The sequence below is a fragment of the Ischnura elegans genome, chromosome 11 (genome assembly GCF_921293095.1).
Source record: "Ischnura elegans chromosome 11, ioIscEleg1.1, whole genome shotgun sequence".
NCBI classification, from domain to species: domain Eukaryota; kingdom Metazoa; phylum Arthropoda; class Insecta; order Odonata; family Coenagrionidae; genus Ischnura; species Ischnura elegans.
In genome coordinates this window covers 70,458,673-70,482,938 of record NC_060256.1, presented here as the reverse complement: position 1 = coordinate 70,482,938, position 24,266 = coordinate 70,458,673, and the positions used below count along the sequence as shown (strand labels likewise).

Genomic DNA, 24,266 nt, shown 5'->3' with positions numbered 1-24,266 from the left:
CGCTGCCACTGTGTCAGGTGACCTTGGGGCGAGGACATGTGAACCGTTGCGATGCAGGCTGCTAGCAGGTAGCAGAGTACCCTGCTAGCAGTTAGTGCTAGGTAAGTATTATTAATACCTTATCAAACGAAGAAACTTTCCGATCTTAGCCAGTTTTAATAGGTGATTATTAAGAGATGTTTCCCTGAGCTCTGTGCCTCATGCATGCATTGGTAATCTCAGACGATGTAAAACTCGTATCTACTCGTATAGAAACTAGGTCCCTGTGATGTCACGTGGAGTGGCATCGCATGGGTGCCAATCTGGCCTTTTTCAAATGAGGTTAAAATTGAGCATTGCCATTCGTCTAAAGTGGGATTTCTAAAACCAAATAACTTGTATATTATGAATACGCTAATGTTGGGTAATGAATTGCAATCAATGCCTTTCGTTTTCTTTGATGAAGGAAACTACCCTATTGACAGACATAGGAATTCATTTCTCTTTCAATAATGAAAGGACTTAGTACATTCTAGGTGGTACACCATCAATTCCAAGTCCCACTTGTTTTCCTTCCATTTTATTAAGGGCTAGTGTCCTAACTCTCTCCCCAACATTTTCTTTCTCCTGCGTACCAGTATCATGGTTTTATTCTTATTAATTTTCATTTTGTATTCAACACTTTTTCATTCATGCTATTACTAAATGTATGGTAATTTACTTCACACAGTGGTGGAGAATTATGTGGGTCTCTCAGTGATGTGGAATTACTGTGGTTTATGAACAAGCTAGGTAGGTAATTATTTTTTGCAGTTTTATTTAAAAAATATCCACTGCGGTTACAATTTGCAATAAATGCATCATACACTTCCTAAGGTACAAAATTGATTCATTAAAATACCGTCATTGTACATTACATGAAATTTAAGAAATTTTATAACATTACACTTGCGATGAAATGATTTGAAAAAGTAGGAAAATTAATGTTAATTTAAAATATCAGAGGACATTATTTTAAATCATGAATTGCTATGGTTGCACCACACTTGTATTTGTATATGCATAGATAAAAACCATTAATATTGTTACCATAATTGCTCCAAATTTTTACATCACAATTGTTATGTGCTATGCCTGTTTTGATGAATGAACAAGAATGGCTAAATACTATGTATTTTACGTTTTGATATTTATAGAGCTCGTGTCATGCTTTTATATTATCATTCATGATGATCACAGACATAGCACATATCTCCTTTACATCGGTACAACCTGCATGATCGATTACTTTAATTGGTTTTTGGATATTTCTATGATAGTCTAATGAAAGGTATAGGAATAATCAAGATAGCTGGATCATGGATTTTTCTTTTTACACAATAGTTACTACAACACCGAAAAGCGTTTTCCCAAACCTGTACACTCATACATTTGAACAGTACCTTTGGAGAACATATTATTTCATTTTCCCTTTGCTCATTTGTACAATTAAACATTACTACATGGGTCCCATTCAACAAACATACATTTTTGTGCGACCTTCAAAATTTCATATGTGTAGTGTATGCATTGGGAATGAATTTTAGATTCGTAAAAATAAACTTTGGACATTATCTAGCTGTGCGAGAGACAGCAATATGTATATGTAACTTATTGTAAACTATTTCCTAAAATCCCTAGCTACACTTGTGCGATCCATTCAACAGTCTTTTTATGTTCAACCATGTTGATGTAAGGATGTTTCAAATCCATGTTTTATATAGCATTTATCAGTCAAAGGACTTCCCAGCCAAAATTTTTAAGGATTGAAAAAGAAATCCCTTCTTTTGCACTGAAAGTGAAAGCATAAAGAAAGAGGCAAAAGACGAAGGTGCCTTTAAAGAATAAGAAATCTTATAAGTAGATGGATACCTACGCAAGATTTGCAATAAAGTTAAAGTATTCACATTAAGCTTTATAAATGACAGAAGCCTATTTCTGCTTTAATAAATCATGGCTACAATTTACTATGAATGGACAAATGCATAATTCATAGAGAAAGACAAAATAGCCTTCTGCTTAATTTTTGTTTTCTCCTGATAAGTATTAAATGTCTATTTAACTATGAAGTCCCAATAAATTTTTTTTAAACTGATGACTTATTGGAAATAAAAATCTTACGTAATATATATTTACAGTAGAAGAAAAGTAATTTTTGCAATGTTAAATGAACACTGTTAGTGCCTAAATAAATAATTCATAATATTTCTTCTCTTTCTTTGGGTGCTTGACTTCATCACTGAACACATGGGTAAAAGTGAAATGTAGAAATCTCAGCCGATACAAAAATAATTCTATCATTAATTTTGCAGTGAAGATATCTTAATACTTAAGTACATTAAATGCATAATGTCCTTGGAGATTTAATGAATAAATTTTTATAATTACTGCTACAATGCATTCATTAAAGTAAATGTTTAGCTATTAAAAGTGATACTGATTGAGTAATGCCTACCTGTAATAAATTTAATTGAAAAGATTTTGATATTGCAAAATATAACCTAATACAGTGATTTTGTTGACCTGTATTTAAATTCCTCTATAAGCATAGGTATATCAGCACTGGTGTAAGCTGGAAATGAGACTCACAATTCATGAATTTGCTGTTTCTATGCTATTAGCCATACTGAGGCTGATTAATAAGAGTTTTTCTTTATCCAATTTGGCTGTAAATGCCTATGTATCATACATACTTAGCCAAATGGTCATTGTATAAATTTTCTGACAGTTTTTAAATTCAACTGGATTTTCTTATTCATTCCAAGTTCATGGAGCAATTGGTATACTTAGATAGCCTAATTAAACCCTCATCAATTCATACATATATCTGTAGGTATAATGTTTCTCTGGCAATTGGTATTGCCATTTATATTCTGCTGAGCCATACCATTTGCTGAAGTTTAGGAAATAGGTTATGAATTTACAGTTGAATTTTTTTAGTTGAAAACATCTTGCATTTTGTCCTTTTGGATGAACCAAGATTTTTATTTCACAAAACAAAGTGTGAAAGTATCATTTGATAAATTTAATAGTGCATCAAAGATTTAAGTGTTGAAGTGCTGCATATATTAAAATACAATTATCAAGATGAGTCACTTTCAAAGAATATCACAATTACTAACCACTGAATTGTCCCAAAATGGAATATTCTCCTCTTACTGTGATTAGCTCTTAGTTTCTTAAACCTGTACTTATGATTCATACAGCCTTGTGACCACATGTATATTCTTATGTAAATATGGGAAGTGGAGAATGCTTGAGTCATGAAAAATTGATTAAATTCATTGGTGTAACCACAGATATTGACAGCAGAGTACAACAAGAGTCACTTCAGATAGAAATGTGAAGATAATAACACTCAGTAAAACATGCTTGTTTAACCATCAAATTTCATCACACTTGCATCCAGTAATCTTTTACAAAGTGGAAAATTCTTCCCCTCACATAGAAGCAAATTAGAGGTGGATTGAACCATTCCTGGCATTATGCCTCCGTTAAGAAATAGAAGCTGGCAGAAATGGTAAACAGGCTTATACCTTTTTAATGCAATGTTTGTTCTCGGCGACAGAGAAGCAAATTTCCTGGCCCTTACACAAGGAGGAGGCTCTTGCCATGAAAATGGCGAAAACCGTGCCAAAACACTCATGAGTGTTCATCATTCTGTGGATGAACCATATCCTCAAGCCCATCTCCATTCAGTAACAAAGGTTACAGAGAATTTGGCTTTGCAGCAATTGCTCCCGGCTGAGCCTTGCAGCCTTCAAGCATAGACAGCAAGCACAATTAGATAGAATTAAGTATGGTGTGAGATGGGGATAAAGTGTTGAGCCGGTTAATTTTCATGGGACCAGATCCCAATTGGAACACTATCTTCCCAAACGTAGAAGGTTCCTTTGCGATTAAAGAAAACAGGATCATGGTACCTTTCCCTACGATTCCAGCAATACATGCCACCGACATATCTGTTCACCCTTTGCATCCCGCATGTCGTTCCAATGAGCTAGTTCCTCTTCCCCTGAGCTGTTCAGGCCAAGGGAGAACCACCCGACCATCTCTTTGCGTTTCATGCTGCGCTTATTATAAACAGATATCATCAAAGTGACATCTGGGAGCTGGAAGAGAGCCACCTGAAATTGGAGGAAAAAGTATTATTATTAGTGTCAGTGTCCTCAATACATCCTTTTTTTTACTTGAGAAGATGGTAAATTATTCTTCAAATATTCACTTGAACATAGAAATTTCCATAGATAGTTCCTTAGAAATTGTAAGGAACTCTAACATTAACGTATCCATGTATGTTTTATTTTCTTGGGTGGCGATCAATAATAATGTATGTATATGTATTACATTCCTGCACTTATAAATTATCCACGTTTAAAGGCTCAGTAGTTGATTTTTTCCCCATTTCTTAGTTAAATTTCTACCCTGAAAAAGGCAGCAAGTTTTTCGGAACATAAGTCAGGGGTAAAATAATTTATACTTAAAAGATCAATGGTTGATTTTTTTCCCAGTTTCTTCATCATGTTCTCAACCCGGAAGAAGGCAATGAATTTGTTGAAAAGGCCTGGATTTAAAATACATTATTATTGGCAAACATTCAACAAAATAAAACATTTATGTAATATCTGGTCAAGAGATGTACACTGTGGAGAAAAATAGTGCCACAAAAGTTTATCCCTAGATAACTGATGCTAGAAGGAACCAAAATTACCGATAGAAGTTAAATCGAAAATACACCATTTTTAAACTACAGAAAATTTGCACCAATGAGCTCTATTTGGCTGCGAGTTTGGCACGCTACCACTGAGCTAGTGAGCGGCCTTGGATACATTGTGATCTCTGGCAGGCAAAGCATTTGAGGTCATGAGTTGTCTAGAACATCCAGCAACAGAGCAAACTCGTGGCTAATCGAAGTGCTTAGCACAAAATTAAAAAAAAAATGTTGCTTTTCTGACCTAAACATTATTTGCATTTTTCGTTCCTACTGGCATCAGCTATTCAGGGTCTAAATTTCGTGACAATTTTTTTCCACCCTGTGTATAAATTAATTCAAGTTTCCCCTCATGAGAAGGAATTTGAAGTAAGTAGGTAAGATTTCGCTGTCTGGATCAGATCTAGGATTCCATTTTTGGGGAGAGCTTGTAACTTCATCATCATAACCAGCAGGATAAGTTTAGTACCCTCAACAATATGAGAACGAAGGGAAAATGATAGGGGAGTGTGGATAATGCATCCTATAACTTTGCCTACCACTGTTTGATATTTCAGGATGGCTGGAAGCTAATAAGATGGCTATTATAGCTAAGACCCTAAAAAATTTTTTCCCTTGTGGCAACTACACATGATACATCTGCAGAGGAGACCACTAGCCCAGGGGCACTGTAACACTCCATTTTTCAATACGTATCAACTATAACCAACAATGATTAAAACTTTCAACATTATGTGTGAATGTGTATATAATTTAGATATGGTTTTCAAATTGTTAGAATTAATAATGAAAAATCTGTATAGGCAACTCGCATACCATGTAAGCTCCTCCCAAAGAAAATATTTTGCTATATGCCTGACTGGAAAGTCAGGCAATTCCTTTGGGACTTGAATTCATGGATTGTCAGTTTTAAATTCGAAATCTTCCACGCATGAAATTGCCAACATGATGTTGTGGCATGCTTTATATACATACCTATGTTAAAATTCTTATTGCATACATCATAGTTTGACTTCATTTGCATCAGTAGTAATATTTAGTGGGGAATAATGACATTGTTAATATTTACATGGACATAATTTTGAATATTCCTCAAAATGCATCTCATCCAACAATCTGGAGAATATAATTAGTAATAGAAGGGGGCGTACCTTGGTGGAAATCTATAATCGCAGGAATAGAAGGATCAACAACTTTGCTATTTCCACATGGTATATCATGTTCCATGGATATCAAGTTCCTTGATAATGTTACGCTGTAAGGAAACCATGGTCGGTCTCAATAAATTACCATGTGGAAATAGCAAAGTTGTTGATCCTTCTATTCCTGTGAATCTGGAGAATGGTGTAAGTATATATGTATGCTATTTGGAAAAGTCACGGAATATGAGCTTGACATTTGATTTACTACCTTCCATTTGATCATGTTGAAAGTATTATCTTGTATATTGCTGCTAATGTGCATATGGGGTATGCTATTGTAATTTGGCTAACTTCTAGTTTATTTTTATAAATTCCGTCTTTTAATGCTTTCCCATACATATTTTCCCATATTTAATGTGCACATTGAGTCATTATTCTAAATGGATGTTTAATTTTTCCATATCTAGCCGGAAAAAGGATGACCAGTGTACTGCAATACTTATAAAGCTAAAGACCAGACCAGAATATGTAATGAAATATATTTTTAATCTGTAAAATGTGGTTTTGATAAATAAGTTGGTTATTAATCACTGCAATAACAGTAAACATGAAAATAATGGATTGAAAATTCAATCTATGTATTTGAATATTGATATTACTTAATGTACCGAGAATAATTGATATAGGAAATTTTGGTCCAATCGCTAGTCTTTTGTTGATTCAGGAAAAACATTTAAAGATTGTGGCGATTATCAAAACACTTTTCATCTCACACTATCAACTGAAATAGGTGCAGAAAAAGACCAAAAGAACATGGGTGATACAGCCTAAATGGGTGGTATTCTCTCAGTTGAAATTTTTAAGGTAACCTGAATAATTTTATCCCATCCTCACTCACCTGGAACATGAAAACTTCTTTGAACAGTGGATTTGGTTGACTTCTTCTTACAGATGTTTTGCTGTGAGCCAGTTCTTGCCCGCTACTGCTGACTAGACACAGCCTTACATGGGTGTCAGGAGCTCTTGTCATAGCCATATCCCTAGAAGAAGATGTGTAGGTAGGTATGAAACTCTTGAATTCATTATCTCAGTTGATTCTATATGCTGGTACAGTAAATTCCTCCAGGACTTAACCCTTTCGCGCCAAATGCCACACCTGTGCGGCGAGGATTTTCTTCCATAAACAACGAATGCCACACCTGTGCGGCGTTAATTTTCCCAACCTAAGCAACGAATGTGCGGCACAGGTCGAAAAAAGTGACCATGGCGGACACAATAGACCCACGGACGCGGTTCGCTCCTCGTGATACGCCTTAGCAGGAGCCCAGTCCCATCTTCGGCCGCTCAGGTCGACCCTTTCTTATCCTCTCCATGCGGTCAACCACTGTTATTTGCAGTGTGTTTTCCAAAACTATATTTGTTGCTTACTTTTAATATCTATTGCTATATGTGGATTCATCTTTTTTTGATGACCACATGGAAATTTCAAACAAAATTCTAACGTTAATATCAATAGAGTTATAGACCAACTAGTAAATGTACTAAATCCGTCTATATCAACGTTAGAACTTCGTTTAAAATTTCTGCACGAGGAAAGGGATCGGCGCCCCACTGAGTTGGGTCTAAAAATGGTTAGGGAGGGAACCACTACCTTCAGTCGATGCGAAAAAGCTTCGTACAGTGGAGTAAAGAAAACTTTCAAGAGACTCGTATTGAGGAAGAATTTCCCTCAACGAAGGTCCGGCGCGAAAGGGTTAACCTCCTTCAGTGCCAAGATGAATGCTCATACCTTGTATATTCACTGAATTTGTTGACCGGTAAGCGTTGATTCTTTATTCTGTATAATATTTCTGCAAGTACCTTCTTTACTCTGTGAGTACAAGATGTTTCTTGAGCTTCCTGTTTTAATTGATAATAAGGTCTTACCCATTGTGTTCCATTTCATGGTCTAACCCAGGGGTCTCCAAAATACGGCCCGCGGGCTGGATCCGGCCCGAGGAGGGCTTTCATCCGGCCCGCGCACTCGTTTCAAGTAGCGCACGATTTTCGCTCGTTTAACTCTGTGAGATGCCACTTGGAGCATTGCAGCACTGTACTGCATATTGAAATCGCCTTCAAATGTTTGTAAATAAGAAATACGCCACTGGATACTTCAATAGACGTTGAAATCGAATACGTCAGTCATCGGCAAATTTGCTATCCGGCCCGCGGGGCGATTCGGAACTTGGAATGTGGCCCTCGTGGCCTAGTAAATTGGAGACCCCTGGTCTTACCTGTACCATTGTTAATGTTACACCCTTGTTAAAATGTAGCACCACTGCTCCATTATTTAGTGCATTAATACTTTACTGAAATTGCAAAAAATTACATTAAAAAAAATTAAAAACTGTTAAACTGAAGAGTTTTTTATGGGTAGTAGTTAAGAAAGAAACTAAAAGATAAAAAATACCTGGACAATAATTTGCCCTTTGTGAAAGTTTTGCTTTTCCTGTGTATTTGTGGGTGACATTATGAAAGTACCTACTATATCTTTTGTCTGGTTGTTTTTTAGGACTTCATTCTCCCTGTTTTGAATAAAAAAATCCCAAAATACAGCTCTGTGGCATTTTTTTAAGTATTGCTTATGGTGTATCCATAAAGATAGATTCTGATATTCTAACAGAATTCTCCAAAATTATCATTACTCCATTCAGAGTCAATGTGCTGGGAGTGGAATATACTCATGTTTGTCCTGGTCAGATGTAAACTTCTCTTCTGTTTAGTCAAATGAGAACCTTCATTCCTGATCTTGGTGGCCTCTAGTTGAGGAGTATTGTCTCGAGTTAGTTAATGCCTGAAGAACCACAAGTTTTGCCATTAACTCATAATTCAATGTGGATCAACTATTAAACACTTCGAAGCCCAAGTATATTGAAGATATATAGTTCCTGCTAGGGATCCGAGCCCAAGGAGAGATTGGACAGTCATATTTGACTCTGTGGAAAATACATATTCTGTGCATTTTCCTCAGGCCTCAACAATGGAGCCTCTTTATATAGCCATCTGATCGTGTTGTATGGAAGTTGATGCCATTTAACAGCTCCTAAATATAATTACTCTTAAATGTACTGGATTTTATGATGGAGCAGTAACGCAACACATCTATTCTTCAGGCATTTAGTAATTATTTTTGTATCAATTGAGGACAAAACTAATAATGTGGTTGCTATCATGATTTTCACTCAAGTTTACTTCGATGGGAGCATGGTATCCTACAGTCATTGCATAAAGTCAAAATACCCAAGTTTGAAGTATCTTGGGAATTACTCAATTGGTTGTATAAATAGGAGATGAAAAAATGGATGCATACATTTTCTCAGTATCATCTAAAAGTCATCCTTGTATAAAAAATTTCCTTATCTGGGTCATTAAATAATGTTTTGTGTGATTTTTGAGCATGCACATTCTTGCATTTTTTAAACTTTTAGCATATTTTTTAATTTGCCACTTGCAAAAAATCTGGAATAAAAAAATTAAGGTTCATTTTCCAATTTAGGATGGAAATATATAGGGGTCCATTCATAAAAGATTAAAAAACTACATTTCTGGACATAAGCTTGTACATCTTACAGTAAGAAATATCCTCAGTATATCCAACAGCTCTTTTAAATGCCTATTATGGAGACAAATATCATGCCAGACCTTTGGACCACTAACATTTAAAAAGGTGCAAAAGATACAGGTACACTTTGGGGAATGGTGTGTAGTAAGCCATGCGATATGATAGCAAAAATTAAGTCAGAGGCTACAATTACAGTGCACTATACATCACGCATGTGTCAGGTGAGATGATGAGTTGATTTTAAAAAGTTACCATTGATCATCCAGAAGTAGGTAAACTTTAATGGAGTCATACAAATAATGAGCATTGATACTTAGTTCTTCTACTAAAAAAAAATACTATTGCACGCCCTGGGTTTCAGGTTTCATCAGTTATTGAAATCATTAAGTGATGATGATGTCGATTCTCGACATAGCCTCAGTGGTGTAATAAAGCTTTTTTGTGGAGCAACTAAGAATGTTTGCTCATTATTTCCATTATGAAGCAAAATGATGACTTTAATATGGATCCAGAGAACCAATAGATTTTACTGCAAGTGCACTTACATTGAAAAAATTCTACTGAAAATTCAAACCAGAATACTTCAAAAATCATGGCATGCATTTTTATTCTTGAAGCAATTCAGCAACCAAGGCATCCCACACTCCTGTGATTTTGATGGCTTGGTTCTTGCACTACTTACGTGATACTTAGCAAATTCTGTACTGTGTTCTACTCATGCACAATATTTTGAAGGCTGGTCAGCTGTATCAAAATTGAAAGGAGACCAGTAAGAAGTAAGAGTCAAGGGGTATATCCATGGGGGTCCCGGATTGCCTATGAGGAGATAGGTTGATGCGGTGGCTTGAGTGTTGGTTTCCCATCCAGTGGGCTGGGGTTCAAATTCTGCCATTGGTGAAGATATTTCAGACACTGTATGGTCCCTGCTAGAGTGTTCTGTGGAGGGCCATTAATGTACAGCACTCCATCTATTGGATGGGACTTTGGGTGCTATACGTGAACTGCAGATTGATGCCTATGCTGGGTTTCTCTTCTCCCTTCCCTATGGTCAAATGACCCTAGATGTCAATTGCTTCCTTTAAATACCTACCTACCTAATACCAGTGATGTTATTGGAGGGCATTTTTGCCCCTGTTGAGACTTGGTTCTGGGCCTGGCTGTGTAAGTGTCATTCTTATTTTACTCCAAGTATGTATAGTGCTAATTAGATAGAATGTCTTTACCTTGCTGCAAGGTCTACAAGAAGGAAACTTGTAGGTACATATAGCAACTATGTACACAATCAGGTCTGTTCAGAAACGAGTATGATGCTTCCACGTTAAGTTTATGAAATCAGTGGCATAGCAAGGGGGGGGGGAGGTCCGGACCCCCCTGAAATATAAAAATTACTCACTTTGCATCACAAAAGAAAACCAAATATTGAAAAATCACGAATTAACTGAAGATTTCTATGAAAAATGAAGTTTTTTCGATTATAAAAAGTGTTAAAATTAGTTTGAAACTCTCTAATTAGTAACCTGTTTTTCAAAAATTTCCCCCCTTGTTTTGGACCCCCCCTGAACAAAATTCCTGTATAAAATGAATTCTTTTTAGCAACCTTTAGTTTATAATCCCTCATTTTCCCTATTTAATAATTAAATACTTAAAATATGCTTTAACATTCCCCAAAATGTCATTCCATATATCTCATAGTCTTGAAATATAATTATTACAATCACTTTGCACCATTTTGGAGAGAATTCACAGGGAAATCCTTTGTAGCTACCAACGAGAAAGGTAATTTTTACTTGTTTCATACCCAAAGTTTGCCTCATTTCCAATATTTCTTATACACTGCCTTTTTTGGATTTCTTCTATCGCTTACCTGCCAATAATATTTAGAAATTTCTGAGATGGTGCTTTTTTCCAATATTAATACATTAGAGCTACTAAAATCAGCTTGGACTTGGTTTTTCATGGAAAGTAATAGGGGTTTAACCATTTTTCTTTTCTTAAAATCTCGATTGAAAAATATATCTCGGCAGGAATGACTATGCAAGCAGGTGGTTATACCTTCTCTGGTTATGTTGGATGCTCACGAGTACTGTACAACCACTGTAATCTGACCGTGTGATTCGACATGTCCAGTAATCTGGCATAATCATTTACCTATTTCCCTGATAACTTTTCCGTTATGGATGGGAGATTTGGCATCAGTATATGTATTTAATTTCAAAATTATACCATAAAAAGTTTTATGTGCATTGTGTTTATTTCCTGTATGTTTCCAAAAATCCAGCAATGCCATGGCTGCATATGTGTCAGATTACCAAGATTTAATCGAAGGAAAAATTAAAAGAAAAAAATTCACAAAAATTTCTTTATTAAAAGCATTTTCAAGGCAAACATGGGAAATAAAAATGTCTTTATTTGAAGCAAACAACTATTCTGATCAACAATGAAAAAGTGGATGTACAAAGGAAAATTTAAATTAGGTGCTGTGCAAACATGCAACTAGCCATACAAAAATACAGAGAGCACTACAGGTAAAAGAAATTCTCTGATTACTTATGAGACTTATTTCTATTCTTCTATGATTACAAAAAAACTAGCTACAATAAAGCTTCTACATCATTTTTGCATTCATATCACGATAAAAAAATGTATTTCCTTTCAGTTAAGCGAGAAGTTACAATGCTGTACCTGAAGTGGCTTCCTTTCACTATCTCTGCTGAAAGTCGTCCCGTGGTACCATTATAAGCGAGACCCAGGAGGAGCTCTGGCACTCCCCCGTGCTGCATGGAATGGGTTGATCCGGTGGAATCGCTCCGTGCCAGACTCAGCAAATCAGATGCTGAGGACTGGTGCTGTGCCGAACGAGTGAAAAGCCACCGTCAAACACACTAGCTGAATGAACAAGAGATGCCATTGCCTATTTTGTCTCACCTGCAGATTATGTAGTAATACCAGTAGTTTTAAATGTTTTATGTTCATCTTAAGAATTCAGGGAAGGATGTTAGGACAAGTTTTTTTTAGCTAGTATGCAGTATATATTGATACCTCCACTGCAAAAATGCTCAACAATCACCCTCCGATTCAAATCCACTCACGTAGTAGCCCAACAATATGAATCCGCTCAGCTGGCAGTGTCTGGAGCTGAAGGAGTATTTACTAAGCATATTTACTAAGTCCGGAGCTTAAGCGCTCACCTCATATTCTCTAAGCTTGGATGTGAGCGTTTATGCTCCAGACACTGCCAGCTGAGCAGATTCATATTGTTGGGCTACTAGATGAGCGGATTTGATTCGGTGGGCGATTGTTGAGCATTTTTGCGGTGGAGGTATCGATATGAGGAAGAGCCTTGGCTGGAGGATTTCGTGAAGACAGACCTTCTGGAAAAGAATAATGCCCTGGAATGCAGAGACCTTGAGACTATAACACATGCAGGTTAGTCAGTTATAGTCAGGATTCTAAATAGATGAATGGAGGTGAGTTGAATTGAGTATTTGGGCTACTGTAAGTTTGGTTTCAGAAAAGGAAAGTCAAACCGCGATGCAACAGTAGTGATGGGGTCATTTGCAGAGAGAAACCAAGAATATAACGAGAACATTATGCTTGCTTTGTGGATTTTGAAAGAGCATTTGATGGAGTTGATTGGGAAGTTAATGGGCATTCTTATGAAAATGGACATAGATTAGAGGGATCCATACCAATGTCTACTATCACTATCTAGAAGAAGGACTTTGTCTACGCTTATGAATGGTCCAGTCCAGTTTAATTCTGGGTCCCTCCTCATGTGAGATCCATCAATATCTTTTATTGCAAATTATCATGCTTAGTAAATACTCCTTCAGCTCAGCATTGAGTGACTATTGTGGGTTTTCTAGATTTTGAGTGAAAGCTTATTATGATTCTTCAGGCTTTTTGGAATAGAAATCATGATACATAGATATGTATTAAAAAGGAGTGCAACATCAATAATCTTTCTGAACTTCCATTGCTGTAGGCTGGAGTGCCATGACTGGTTAATCTCGACTGTGACATGTTCACGAGATAATAGCTGTGGAAGTCCAAATTATGATTTATGAGTAGTTTTTGGACTAAATTCTTATATCATTATTACATTTTCCTAAATGGAACATATTTATCTCTGGCTTTAGGGAATTGAAGAAAATGAATATGAGTGAGATATTCTGTGTATATCTATGAAGAATTGCTTTTTGAGGTCATGATGAAAACTTTCTAGATGAAAAATGATATGAATGACTGGTGAAAAATATTTTATAATTAACTTTAATATGTGAGCATAACTGAGAGAACTGTAGTTCAACTACTGGCTATAATTTACACCCTTTCAATGGCATAATTTTTGAATTTTAAGAGTTAAATCTAATGAAAAGGTTTTTAGGTAAATTTTAGAGCGAGTTTTATCTTAGGTTGGACTTAATTAATTGTCATAAAATGCTTATATAATATTGCTGTAAACTTCATATTACTTTTAATGCCCTAACTTCATGCTCGACTGATATACTTACAGCGAGACTTGCCCGAGGTTCCAGAGGTAGCCAAAGTGTAGTTTCCAGCTCCAAATTGATTGCTGCAAAACCAACCACATATTCACCTATGAGGCGTTCTCTCCTCATGCGCTCACACCCGTACAGACGAAATCTCACTCCCATGCTGTTTACATCCTCTGTGAAAGCATTTGAAAAAAAATGAGAAGCCATAGGGGCAACTAGTGGCTGATGGTAGAAAAAACATTCAGGAGAACTTCTGTAATTAAACTTACCAGGGTTTACACGGTGGAGTAAGAAACTTTCCATGTATTGTGGATTATCACCTTGTCGAATTTTAGTTTTGTGTTTCTGCTTTTTACTGGGAAGGAGTATCATGCGGACCTGTTCAGATTGAAAAGAACAAAAATATTAATGCCATGCTGTATTAAGTAAGTGTAGTCAGTGGTGCAGTGAAAGAATATAATAGAATAGTGTAAGGATTAATAGAATATCCCTCAGAAAGCCGTTAAACTCACCATTTTGAACCATTTATTTTAAACTTCCACAATTTATTAATCTCGCACCTACCGCTTATCCTGGTGGGTATTCCATACCCCACACACCCCTGTATTAGTTGCACCTTAACCCCCTCAGCCTTAATTCCTAGCTGTGCCCCTGAGTGCAGTGGCCAAAGTGAAAGCTGGAACATTCTTATTTTCAATGATAGGAAAGCTTTTATTTTTTGAAAAGATTACTGGGAGTTAAGCTGATTTACACCATGCATGGTAGACAGTAAGGATTATTATTATTGTATAATGGATGATTTCAGGCTTGACTTTGTTACACCTTTCCATTGTGGAAAATGAAAAAAATACTTTGTTAGGTTCACTAATGTATAATAGTTAACCTAGCAAAGTTTATTTTTTCATTTTCATATCTAATTGTAAAATCATTCTAAAAATAGGGGAGAAAGTTGTAAACAGTCCAATCTGGCAGACCTAAGTAGTGCCACCTTTGAAATTCTCCTCCCTGGATAGACAAGCAATGATAGGTAAATGTAGAACTAACTCTTGTTTTCCCTGAATTTCAAGAAAAGGTAAAATTTTCCAATACAGTTTACAATTTTAGGGCCCCCGCGCACTGGCAACTTTTACAAAGCAACTATTTAGTTGCTTTGAGGAAGTCCCTATGGAACACACGGCAGTTGCGGCAACTAAAAAGTTGCCCGTACGCGGGGCCACAGTCAATTTCGTGTGTTTCATTTGGACATCCACAGAGCAACTAAATAGTTGCTTTGTAAAAGTTGCCAGTCCGCGGGGGCCCTTAGGGTTTTGTTAATAGTGTATACTTTATTAGTAGAAATTTCTTGTCAGCTCTCCATACATAAATGATGGCTAAGGTTACAGGTTTTCTGGAATCGTTAATGGGCAAAAACAAATGTTCGCAATGTCCAACCCCTACTGAGAAGTAGAAGATTGGGTCCTTAAAGGAACATATTTAATTATGGAATATAGCCAGACCATTAATTGACCTGTTGGGTATGGCCCAGCATTTAACTAAGATTATTTTTCATCTGAATCATCAGACAATAAATACCATCACAGCTAGAAAAATGTTTTAGTGAGAGTTCGCCAGGAGAAAGGTTTTATATATCTGGGAGGGGGAATATTTATGGGGGGGTGTCATTTGGTGAGGGTATACTTAAGCTCACTGCATCTATCAAGCATTTCTTTGGTGGCAGGTTTGAACCCTTTTGACTCCCCCACTCGGTAAGGCCTTGCAATAAAAAATTTTATCAGACGATAAAATGTTAAGAGGGGATAAAAGTGTACAGTATTGAAAGAAATGTAGAAAAATAATTAGTGAGAGAGGAATCCAGACATTTTTGGGGGAGGTAGATGATTTTTTTAGAAGAGGTAAATTTTAAAGGGTGATGAAAATAAATACAGGCAACAAATACAATACTAGCGTCGATAAAAAAGGAACATAGTATAAGCCAGGATTAGTGACATAAAAATCCATGACAAAAATGAGGAATTACGAACAACTACAAGGATTTGACATGCCTCGAATAAAACATCGTCGCGTCGCGTCACTCTGACGAATGACGATATCAAAGTCGATCAATGGTATCGATCGGCCATCATTCATCGATCTGCTCGATCCAGGCATCCAGGTAACTTTACTTGCAATGTATTCTGTTGCTTGCTGCGTGACTAATTAAGGAAAAAGCTTATTAATCAGTGAAATGCAGGACGTAGTGTATGGATCTGAAGGGGATATTCCGGTGTACGTAACTCAACGGATACAGGTAGGTACTCCATACTCTAAGCGATAACTGTAAAGACCGTTTTACCCGGGGAACGTAATTGCTCAGGTGAGAACATTTATTGACGGGTATAAATTTCTGGTTTTGGCGTGCAATTACGCTACTGTTTGAACGGAATTAGAACGGGCTATTTTACCATCTCACGTCAATGCATTCTCGCTTGAGTCATAGGAATTCATCGTTTTACGCGACGCACTTTTGATTGGGCCATCGTACACTACTCGGATTGTGCAATTACGTGCCCCGAGTAAGACGGCCTTAAAAATAGTTTCGATATTTTTATCCTGTTGCCGTTGTATAAAAAAACCGGAGCTGCATAAAATGCCTAAACGCCATGACTTAAATAGTTATTCTATCACTAATTGTGTGGGTAACAACGTAAAAAATTAGCTGATTTGGATGCTTGAACAAATTTAATTTTAAAAATTGCTCATCACTCACTCGTAGGCTTGCGTAAACACTATCCTAAAAATTGCTCTTTCGGTAACATAAACTACGATTAGTGTCTACGTATGTTATAATGATATCGTGATGTCTAATTAATATAACCTATATTCGCAGTTTAATTTATGAGTTCGGTAGGTGGACGTGAAATTAGGTATTGACGGGGTATAAGCTGATCCCGTGCGCGATGTACGGAAATAATTTTTTCCATTGTTTGCTGTTACATCATCGTGCCTGCTTTGTTCCTTTACCTAAAAATCCTGCCGTGTGACCATGAATACCAATTTCCCCACTTCCCTGGGTATTATCTTTACCTAGCAATGCGGGGTGGCCTGCTAGTCTGTACATATATAAAAGAGGTTATCTGTTTGTCTGTCCGCTATTCGTTTCTATACGGCTGCATGGATTGCAGCAAAAGTTAGTTAATCGGTGCATCTCATTCTCCCGAAGACCGCAGTGCTATTTTCGGTTGCGTCCGACGCGTCCTTTGCATCGTTTTCTCATTGCCGAACCCTGCAAGTGCGCTCAGCGCCGCTTAGCACCCATTCCCCACCCGATGCTTGCTCATTCACCTTCCGATTACATCCCTATTCAATCTGCCATGTTTGTATGTCTTTGTGCGGGCTGGGTGCGAGGAGAAGGCCGATTTGGCGACTTCCAGCTCCAATACTGCCTTTTATCACGACTTCATCGTTCACAGGTAAACAGTCCACGAATAGCCTTGCTGTCATAGCGTGCACATTATGGTTGAATATCGATGTGCAACTGTCTTCGGGCCACGTCACATGCTGCTCGACGGCAGACAGACTGACCATCATATCACTCGCCTAAGTTCGCTCCGTGTATAAGCGTCGATCCGGTCACATGTTAAAGACTCTTTCGTTGTGTATCTTTGTCAATTTGTATCTCTATGCCACGAGTATAGTTGTTTTTAATTAAGCGAAACGACGAATTTCATTTCGATTACCTCAACCACAGAATACTAATCCTTAAACTATTCTAGCTTATTCCGAGATACTGGTTCCGTTTGCAGAACTGCAGAATTGGCGCGCACATTATTTGGTAGCAGAGACCGTGGTGGTGTATTTCTGTGGTTGTAGTTTTGTGGTTTAGAGTCGGTTCTATTTCGCTTTAAAAGAGAAAATGTGTTGCGAATTGACGATCGCGAGAAGCAGTCAACGTTCGACAGTCATCGCGGGCCGCCGCCTGGGACATCAGTACGAGCGGGAGCCATTTGACTGACATTGAAGCTGGCGGAGCTCGGAGGAGTTTCGCTGCCTTGGAGAGCGAACAGCTGTTTCCTGACGAGGAGTGACGCAGCCCTGCTCACCACGCCGGAATCTCAAAAATTCCAGCTGATCACCTTATGCTGAGGCCATTTGTGTAAAATACTTTGGCTATTTCTTTTTCTGTTAATTGCATATTATGCATTTCAATTTAATGGGTATGGAAAAAAGTGAATTTGAATCAATCAATCTATGTCAAAATCAATCAATTGAATGTTACGTAAAATCGTATGTGCTTGCCTTTTTTTTCGCAATTTGTATTGCTAATTACTTGTTGCAATGGCGGAAGTGTTACTTTTATGTCAAAAGGTGAACGCCAATCGTATTATCAATTTCGCAAGAAATAAGAGAGAGAAAAAGTCACGTAAATTACGTAGCGAGACGTTGACGTATTTAGCTATGCATTCCGACAAATCGTGTTTCTTCTTTCGTCCTTTCATATTTTCCCATCGAGAGGTCTATATGACCATGAGTTCCGAGGTCCATCCTTCCCGAGCAACACCGGGTGTCTTGCTAGTATAGTAGATAACCGGCTTTCTTGTGATTGATTGTAACATCCTGTTGCTCCGCCTCTTTTCGTCACTCCATTCATTTCTTCCTAACTTTTGTTTTTCTTCCGTCTGCCCTTGTCACTTTCGCTTCCTTGGTTTCGTGAGTGCTGGGGCTTCTCAGACGGGGCTGGGACCTGCTGAGCGGAGAGGGGGAGGATTTTAAGGTTAAGAGGGGTGGAGGTGGGTGGAAACTGATCAGCTGGTCTCCCTATCGTCATGCCTGCGACCAAGTTGTGAAAGGATGTAGGAGGGGGAAGGGTGTCTTTTCTCCCCACGTGCAGGGTGTGTTGCGTGGCTGAATCCACCTGTGGAGCCACTTAAAGGAGAACCCCGTTGCACAGGCGCCGTCGATAGAGAAGTGGCAACGTCTGCATGCCCCGTTTTCCCGCGAAATCTCCCGCGAAACGGGTTCGCGAGTGTTATTAATTATTATAGCATTCTATTAAGGTAGGTTTCCATGGAGTACTAAAGAAAAGATCTGAGAGCCTCCCTTTCCTTCCAGCACTGCCTTCTTCAATTCACTCTAAGGCCTACTCCCTTTCAATCTATCTAAAAATTCTATTCTTTTCCTTCACCTCCCTCGTTTACGTAACATTCGACCCTCGAGCACTGATTTCAACATCCCCTCCCCGCTAAGTAATCGCTCCAAACTATACCTTCTGTCTCTTCCGTATCTCATCTAAAAGCTGCCTCTCCTCGCCCACCATGTCCAGCACTTCGTCGTTCCTTTTCCTTTCCGTCCATTTCACCATCTCCATTCTTCTCCACACCCACATTTCGAATGCCTCCAATCTTCTCTCGTCTTCTTTCCTCAGTGTCCACGTTTCCGCACCGTAGAGCGCTACACTCCAGATCAAACTCTTCACTAACCTTTTCTTTAAACTCTTACATAAGGTTCCTCTCAGAAGCTCCTTCCTGTTCATGAACGCCTCCTTCGCTAATGCAATTCTCTTCCTGATGTCCTTACTACTGTATCCGTTTTCCTTTAACGTACTGCCTAAATAGTTGAATTGCTCAACCTGCTCAAGTTTTTCACCACCCACCTTTATCTTGAGTGGGTAACGAATCGCAACCAATGCTTTTCGTTTTCTTTGATGAAGGAAACTACCCTATTATGCGTGTTTAATCGCTGGAATTATGCACGAATTATTAATGAATATTTTCTCCAGTCTAGAATTTCAAAATATTTTATGTCAAATTATTTCACATAAAATTTTGCCAGTTCAACACCTATTTTCTTTAAATTATGACGAACGTCTTGTGGTGCCAAATGAGACATTCATTAATTACTAGCTGACCCAGAAAACGTTGATTTGTCATGTAAATTATTTCTAGTGAGTATTTTGGTAGTCAATTAAAAAATAACTTATTCTAACCGTGTGGGGATGTGGTATATGACTGAGAGAGGAATGGCGCGCTGTGACCGATGACGATCTATAAAAATAAGAAACGCCAAACATTCATTTATTGAATCATTGTACTTTTATAATGTTAATAAACAAATTTTAAAGTACATCTCTATCGCAAATTATGACAACAAAAAAAACTTTATCAGTTGCCTAGTGCAATTGAGTGTACTATATTTTTGCAATGGAGGCGGTATCAGTTCGAAGCGCGTCGTGTGTTAAATGACGTATTTGTGGAATCAGCTTAGGATAATTCATTCATGAAAGAGCTTCCTATGTTCACTCGAAAGTGATTTCTAACTAGATGCTCTTGGGTGCGTTTTATCAGTGGAAACAAATTGTACAGTCACTTTCAAAAGTTTTAGGACAAAGTTTGTGGCGCCACTTCTGCTTCTCAAGAAAATTTAGTTTCCCTTACTCCATTTGTTTTCCTTGCTCACGCACTGCAAATATTTCGCCTCCATGTGAAGATATATGAACAAAGAGGGAGAAGTTACTTGCTAAATTTATCGTTTTGTTTCGATCTTTGATGGATTTAATGATTAATTTCGTGTGCATACTGTGTGTCCTTGCTCCGGTTTTCACTGCTGGTCTGATATTATGTATTACAAAAACCTCAACGTCAGAAGTCGTGGTGGCGTAGTGGAGTTAATGCGACGTCGTCACAGTAAAGGTTATTGGATCGATTCCCCTGCTCGGAATTAAGATCTCAACATTTTTTTCCTTGGTAACTCCTTTTGTATTTAATAATGGGTTTCAAAGAATTTAAATTCGCTGTAACCGTTATATACTTTATAGTTTTTTTAATGGTAAATGGTAATATACAAGTTAAGAATTGGGCAAGGATTGACGTATCATTTTTATGGATTGCTAGTACACATTTTGAAAATTAGGTATTTGCAAAAGGGGTAACCGTAACCCGACGGTAAGGGGCGCATTCAAACCCAGCGTTGGTATTAACTTAATGATTTTAGATTGGCAATGAAGGGTCATACAGTTGATTATTGCATTAATTAGTTTAGAAAGCTGTTGATTATTATGATTTTCTTCAATGAGCACCATCCTTCATCACTTGTCTCTTGAGACGGGTGATAAAGCACAATGTTCATCACCACAAACCTCAGTCTAGGGATTCGAAATAGATCTTCGAAATTAAACTTTTAAACGAACTATTTATAAAAATTCCCTGGACAAGACCGCCGGTATGGGCTTCCCCAATATTTTTTAATGAGTCGGCACTCCAGCATATGAACCCATTATTAAAGATGGCGGAAATAAGGAATTCGCCTATATTTGAATCCTCTTTCAAGTACTGTGTTAAGGCGAACGACAAATAACTTCACTTGCGCGTCCAGAGCACGTTAAAAAAGATAGGGAGTAGAGAAAGCTAGCATCGGCTTTCTCTTGTTCTTAACGAAAGGCGACAAGGCACAGTGGGCGGAAATCGGAAAAAGCCGGACAAAATTACAAAATGGCTTTTTTTGAGTTATAAACTTGAAACTTCGCAGGTATACTTAAAAATGATTGAAATTTATTGATATGTACTTCATTTGACATAGATCTTACCCGTTACTGAGGTACAGAGGCTAAAACGTGAGCAAATTTCCATAAAAACGCCCGTCTTCAATTTTCTCTGAAAATCTTCCAAAGTAAGTGAATGGTGAAGTTATGGGTGGATTCTTGCCGAATAAAAAACCACATAATCTGTTAGCATGGTGTTTTTTCTTAGATTTTCCGTAATCTTAAAGAATACAGTCCATAAATTCTTACCGTGCAGTAATAAAATGGCGGATACTGTTTTTCGACAAAGTTTTACATTTAGGTAGACTTTCAAATAGGTTTTCAGCAAGGTCGCGCAGAGTAACTTATATGACAGCATTGTTTGAAGATTTCTTGAGGTCTTTATGCAGTTTTATTTGAAATAAGTTTGCGTCGCCGGAAATTACATAGATTTTTCGATCGCACGGCAGGGTTCCTCTCCGCGCGTTGGGAGTTGGATTAGCCGCGCCGCGGTAAGGTTATTGAAGCTGTATGGGTTTTAACGCTCAACATTCACCGTTTTTATGTTTTGCTTCAAGACACCGATTCTCAAATGGTCTATGGTGAAGACAGTGGAGGTTTTTTATGCGATGTACTTGCACGTTTCATCGAAGTTCATTTCGTTATCTTTGGATACGATCGAAGACCACGCTTCTATTAAAAGCGTTCAAACCTCGACAAAGTGAGTTGTTTTCCTGGGACTCATACAAAAAGACCTACCAGAAAGATACCAGCTGAGACCCTTATACCTTCTTCAATCACCGATCCCTGACCCTAAGGATTCTAATTTCGAAAACGGTCGTTTTATGACACCCTGGAGCGGATCCCTTGGACGTTTTAACGGAGGTATTTCCATGGGAACTTCTAGCTTTTTTAAAATGTGCTTCATACCCTCAGCTCTACTTTATATCCATAAAATAATATGAAAATGGGGGAAAAATTGTTCACTGAGAAAAAAATGTTTGCTGCATTATTTATTGCTGAGGCTGAATTTAAGAGAAAATCCAGGTGCTCTGAAATTCCTCAGTGATTTCCTAACAAAACGTATCACAAGGTGTTCCCTTAAGAAATTGGCTGAGAGTCCCCGAAAAAATGAACGATTTTTGTGTCGCTTCAAAAATTGGCCCGCTGAATCCACAACATTTCCGGAATATGCTTTGCATTACTTTCTCAATACTTCTACGGGAGTTGGTATTTTTGTAAGAATCTATTTCTTTCAAATTTATTGAATAAATACTATTCCACATTTAGCTTTACGTTACAAAATTCATACTTAATTCATACGTACCGACGGATCAATATTGACATAAATGGCGTGAATAAATTATTCTGCGACAACGTTGCGCTTGATAAAGGAAACTTACCCATGCGGGACTCGAACTCGACACTTCTTTGACAGGCGAGCATTTTACCCCGCCGCCACCCAATTCGGCAAATTGAACAAATAACGAACTGCAATAAGCGTCATTAAATTAATTCCCAATGTCCCATTCTCTCACCACTGCACTCCAAAGGTTTTCTATGGGATTCAAGTCTGGGGAATTAGATGGCTATGGCAAAACATGAATCCGTGGATGCTCTTCAAAAAAATTAGAAACGATATTTGCCCAATGGATTGGGCAATTGTCCTGGACGAAAGTCACTTCCTCGCCAGGCGGAACGACCGTTTCAATATACGGTAGAAGATGGTTCGTCAGGAATCCCACGTCCTCCTATGCATTCAGTCTTCGAGACGTGGAAACTATAGGCCCAGGCCCTGCAGCCGTCATTGCACCCCAATAACTTTTGCTGAGGCGTCCTGAGTTATTCCTTGTAAGGATGTGCCGCTGAACGTATCTATGAACGTAATATGTTCATAGATACGATGTTGTATTAATCAATTCCATCATGATTGACAAAACAATAGAAAAAAATATTAGCAATTTAAGACGCACGAACAAATGAAGCGGATAGTTTACCAACACTGAACATGAGACATATAATTGTTCATGAGAAAAACATGGATTTCCTTAATTCAGACTACAAACACTCAAAGGTTGACATAGTAATTAGCTAATCATCATCGCGAATGAAACACGAAGCCGAAATTTGAATTTATTTGAACTCATAGGGCATATCAGATGGGATCATGGGAATCCTTGGAATGAGAATATCCTCATCTTTAAATTTTCCTTTGAATATAACCGCGTGAATCACATTGATTATTGTTTTTTTATCACCTAACATGTTCCATTGCATATTTTAGGTTTCAAAGGTTCATGACCACCGAGTCAACCTTCAGCTGTATATTGTGCGGTGGTAAGAAAGTAGTCACATATCAGAAGTTTAAAAATGCAGATGGATAGTTGGTGACTTCATCTATTTTTGTAACACAGTCAATAGATTTGAGTAAATGCAGATTACCAATTATTTGCAAATTTCGAAGTTTCGAAGAAGTAATCCACATCTTCGTCCTGAGCCGCCAAAATCGCTCGCTCGCTCTAAAATTTGTGATTATTGTGCTCATCAGTCATGTTCGAGAGCAATTTGTTGAGGAGTTCATCTTTCGATGAAACGATATTGCAAAAATGCCGAGGATATGAAATAAATCCGCTCGATACGTCGACAAGAACACGGCCTTTACCGAGAGTCAAAAATTTTTATGAGGCTCAGTCATTAAATTGGTAAAAACAAAAGAGATCATTTAGTAAGTAGAATGACCGACTTGAACTAGAGCTGTTGAAGTGTTGCCAACTCCTAAAAATGTCCCCTAGCATCCATATTA

At 37.7% G+C, this 24,266-nt stretch overlaps 1 protein-coding gene across 1 annotated transcript in view; it reads right to left on the bottom strand.

Moving 5' to 3' along the window:
- Positions 1–776: 776 nt before the first annotated feature.
- The window catches only part of LOC124167651 (synaptotagmin-16), a 51,552-nt gene continuing 28,062 nt past the window's right edge, over positions 777–24,266 (bottom strand). The window contains exons 3-7 of the mRNA XM_046545633.1: positions 14,241–14,349; positions 13,987–14,144; positions 12,155–12,318; positions 6,770–6,911; positions 777–4,145 (exon numbers count right to left, since the gene is read on the bottom strand). Of these exons, the coding sequence (XP_046401589.1) occupies positions 3,948–4,145; positions 6,770–6,911; positions 12,155–12,318; positions 13,987–14,144; positions 14,241–14,349 (771 nt within the window). The 3' untranslated portion in view covers positions 777–3,947. The remainder of the gene's footprint in view (positions 4,146–6,769; positions 6,912–12,154; positions 12,319–13,986; positions 14,145–14,240; positions 14,350–24,266) is intronic.